At 42.8% G+C, this 4694-nt stretch overlaps 1 protein-coding gene across 1 annotated transcript; it reads left to right on the forward strand.

The window, feature by feature from the left end:
* Window positions 1–489: 489 nt before the first annotated feature.
* On the forward strand, window positions 490–3029 carry LOC139558500 (uncharacterized). The gene is made up of 3 exons (XM_071373665.1): window positions 490–580; window positions 2396–2805; window positions 3006–3029. Exons 1-3 carry the CDS (start codon window positions 490–492, stop codon window positions 3027–3029), a joined length of 525 nt encoding a protein of 174 aa, XP_071229766.1.
* The last annotated feature ends 1665 nt before the right edge of the window (window positions 3030–4694 follow it).

The following is a 4694-nucleotide window of genomic DNA, read 5'->3' on the forward strand; positions in this document are numbered from 1 at the left end:
ATAACCATGTGTATGTGACCAATAACATTTGGATTTGATTTGTTTAAAAAAAAAAGTAGATTTGCTTGAAAGGAAAGTCGATTATATCGTGTCAGATATGAAAATACAAGCATAGCAAGTGGTAAGTAGTGGTGCTTAGGGTTAGGGGTTAGGGGTTAGGGTTAGGGTTAGGGTTAGGGTTAGGGTTAGAAGAAAAGCAGCAGAAAAATCTGAAGAGAATGTTTTTATTAATACTTCTTGACTGGGCCTTTTCTAGTTTCTAGTTTCTAGTTTCTAGTTTCTAGTTTCTAGTGTCTAGTGTCTAGTGTCTAGTTTCTAGTTTCTAGTTTCTAGTTTCTAGTGTTAGCAGACTGATATCGCCGTCTGCAGGGCTGGCAAAAAAATACAAAACTGTCAGCAACCTCAAAGAAACTTTAGAAAATGAACTGAATCAGCTAGAAAACAGATCGAGACAAAATAATATCAGAATATCGTTCCTACAGGAAGACGATGAAACAAAAGGGGGACCTTTCCAGCTATGTGATCGAGCTGATTAACGGAGGAGCTTTAGTGGAGGATCTGGAGCGATGCCATCAGATTGGTGTGAATCAGTTAAAATCCTCTCACGTGGTAATCTTCTAACTGTGTAATTATCAGACCAAAGTCCACATTCAGGAGACCAAGGTCCAGGTCCATTCGGTTCGTCCGTTCGTCCAGGACCTGTCTGCTAGGCTGAGGGGAAAAAAATACAACCAATTCATTCCGATCAGACAGTCACTTTCGGATTTAAAAAAAAATTAATCTCAACTCCGATTCCCGGCAGTACTGTGGGTATGGAAGTGAACACAGATAATAGAGTGCCTATGAAGCCCCGAACAGGAAACCAGTTGAAAGAGAGCCCAGCGGCCTGAGTAGAGGCACATGCGGGAAAAAACAGATAATCACACTAGGCTAGATACAGTGATGCCCAAGACCAGCTTATGGTAAGTTGAGACAATATTCCTTCCCCCTCCCCCAAATACAATCTAGACTCTATTGTCCCCAAGTAACTGTGATAGAAATGAGCCGATACCAATAAGATACAGAGACACTGAAAATACAATATTAAAGAGAAAAATATAGCATGTGACACAACTGGCCGGGAGTCCCATAGGAAGGCGCTAATTGTTGTTCGGGTTATGTGGGGCTTTCCTGTATAACACCATTCTACCTGCTATCAGACTGTTTAATGGAGTCGTATATCTCCCTCACTAACATAAAGCATCAGCTGTCAGAGCAGCTTACCGGTCATTGCACCTGTACACAGCCCATCTGTAAATAGTCCACCAAGCTACCTCATCCCCATATTGTTATTTATTTTTTTGCTCCTTTGCACCCCAGTATCTCTACTTGCACATTAATCTTCTGCACTATCTATCACTACAGTGTTTAATTGGTAAATTGTAATTATTTCACCACTATGGCCTATTTATTGCCTTAACTCCCTTATCTTACCTCATTTGCACACACTGTATATAGCATTTTCTAATGTGTTATTGACTGTGTTGTTTGTGTCACACTGCTTTGCTTTATGTTGGCCAGGTTGCAGTTGTAAATGAGAAGTGTTCTGTCACGTATTATGTGTTATGTATTTTAAATGAGTGTTTTGCAATTATTAATAATTATTAGTAATTCTGCATTTATTCCGTTTTATCTCTGAGCAAGAATAAATGAACTCAAACTCATACTGATGCTCGTAATAATCTGAATTTGATTTATACATTTAAATGAAATATACTTTTTTTTATAAATCACTATCTTTGACAAAGCCCATCAAAATCTAACTAATTAGTTAGTTATAGTTATAATACACGATAAACCAGTTATAATTGTATTAGTTAGTTATAGTTATAATACACGCCAAACCAGTTAACATTTTAAAAGATAAAGATACAAAAGCGGGAAATAACAACAAAATAGCGATTAATGAACATTTTAAAAGCTTCAGTGACATTTTATATAAATCACAATTAAACAACAGTTGTACGGATCCTCTCAGCCTTCTTAGACTCAACAACTCAGAAGCAATTATCAGCAGACAGAAAATATTGACTTAAAACAGAGATCGTCCAAGAATAAATATTAGACAGTTAAAACATTAATGTGGAGAAAAGCACCAGGAACGGATGGCTTTCCCATTGAATTCAAATTCAACATTTTGGTACAAAATAACTCCCCTATTTAAACTGACGAGACACATGTCAATAAATTCAGTGCTTCCTAGGTCCATCGTATCAAACAGTTTGTTTCAGTCATTTTTAAGTTACGAAGGTTAACACACCTAAATGTCTTACTCACTTCGACAACAGACAACTAAAGCTCACAGTCCTCGTTAGTGGCGGTGGCCAGTGTTGGCAGCTCTGTGTTTTCCTCGAAGCAAAAAAGGTGTTTAGCTTGTCCGAGAGCGAGGTGACAGTGTCCGAGAGCGAGGTGACAGTGTCCGAGAGCGAGGTGACAGTGTCCGAGAGCGAGGTGACAGTGTCCGAGAGCGAGGTGACAGTGTCCGAGAGCGAGGTGACAGTGTCCGAGAGCGAGGTGACAGTGTCCGAGAGCGAGGTGACAGTGTCCGAGAGCGAGGTGACAGTTTCCGAGAGCGAGGTGACAGTGTCCGAGAGCGAGGTGACAGTGTCCGAGAGCGAGGTGACAGTGTCCGAGAGCGAGGTGACAGTGTCCGAGAGCGAGGTGACAGTGTCCGAGAGCGAGGTGACAGTGTCCGAGAGCGAGGTGACAGTGTCCGAGAGCGAGGTGACAGTGTCCGAGAGCAGGCTGCCTATCCCTATAAAAGCCGTGATTATCTGGAGTCCCTGTCATATACATCTCAGGTTGGAGCCATTGAATTGCGAATCTATACTGCCATTTTGCCTCTTTGACTGCCTTACGGAAGCAGTTTGGATACGTCCATGTTCCCAGACACCTTGCTGTGGTTAAATGTGGTAGTTACCGCTTTCAGTTTTGTGTGAATGCTGCCATCTGTCCACGGTTTTTAGTTTGAACCTCTGTCCACTTCCTGATGAACACTGTCACTGAACAACATCTCCGACCCCTCCTGTCTCAGCCTCCAGCATTTATGCTGCAGTAGTTTATGTGTTGGGGGGCTAGGGTCAGTCTGTTATATCTGGAGTATTTCTGTATTTCTGTCTTATCCTGTCTTATCCGGTGTCCTGTGTGAATTTAAGCATGCTCTCTCTAATTCTCTCTATTTTTCTCTCTTTCTCTCATTCTTTCTCTTTCTGTTTCTCGGAGGACCTGAGCCCTAGGACCATGCCTCAGGACCACCTGGCATGATGACTCCTTGCTGTCCCCAGTCCACCTGGCCGTGCTGCTGCTCCAGTTTCAACTGTTCTGCCTGCGGCTATGGAACCCTGACCTGTTCACTGGACGTGCTACTTGTCCCAGACCTGCTGTTTTCAACTCTCTAGAGACAGCAGGAGCAGTAGAGATACTCTTAATGATCGGCTATGAAAAGCCAACTGACGTTTACTCCTGAGGTGCTGACTTGTTGCACCCTCTACAAACACTGTGATTATTATTATTTGACCCTGCTGGTCATATATGAACATTTGAACATCTTGGCCATGTTCTGTTATAATCTCCACCCGGCACAGCCAGAAGAAGACTGGCCACCCCTCATAGCCTGGTTCCTCTCTAGGTTTCTTCCTAGGTTCTGGCCCATCTAGGGAGTGTTTCCAAGCCACGTGCTTCTACACATGCATTGCTTGCTGTTTGGGGTTTTAGGCTGGGTTTCTGTACAGCACTTTGTGAAATCAGCTAAATACATTTGATTGATTGATTGATCCTCTATCCACTTCCTGATGACCTCAGTCACAGTGGGAACAACATCCTCTATCCACTTCCTGATGACCTCAGTCACAGTGGGAACAACATCCTCTATCCACTTCCTGATGACCTCAGTCACAGTGGGAACAACATCCTCTATCCACTTCCTGATGACCTCAGTCACAGTGGGAACAACATCCTCTATCCATTTCCTGATGACCTCAGTCACAGTGGGAACAACATCCTCTATCCACTTCCTGATGACCTCAGTCACAGTGGGAACAACATCCTCTATCCACTTCCTGATGACCTCAGTCACAGTGGGAACAACATCCTCTATCCACTTCCTGATGACCTCAGTCACAGTGGGAACAACATCCTCTATCCACTTCCTGATGACCTCAGTCACAGTGGGAACAACATCCTCTATCCACTTCCTGATGACCTCAGTCACAGTGGGAACAACATCCTCTATCCACTTCCTGATGACCTCAGTCACTGTATCAAAACAATATTGCCTATTGAATTAACAATTCCTGATGAGCGAGAAGCACAGCGATATGTTGATTAAACTTCCCTAGCATTATCCTCAGATTTGCTTAATTAAAGTCCATAGCTACAATAAATGTGGGTTCACGATATGCAGTTTCCAGTTTTCACAAAGTCCAGTGTATTTCCTTGAGAGCCATCGCAGTGTCAGTTTGGAGGAGAATATACACGGCTGTGACGATGACCGGAGAAAATTATATAGGTAATGCCGTCGACATTAAATGGTGAGGCATTCCAGATTGGGAAAACAAAATCACTTAGGTTCCTGTACGTTACCTGTATGTTACCGCAATCACACTATGAGTTGTTCAATATGAAACAAACCCCTCAGCATTTTTTCCCCCCATGAG

The sequence above is a fragment of the Salvelinus alpinus genome, chromosome 29 (assembly GCF_045679555.1).
Source record: "Salvelinus alpinus chromosome 29, SLU_Salpinus.1, whole genome shotgun sequence".
Taxonomy (NCBI): domain Eukaryota; kingdom Metazoa; phylum Chordata; class Actinopteri; order Salmoniformes; family Salmonidae; genus Salvelinus; species Salvelinus alpinus.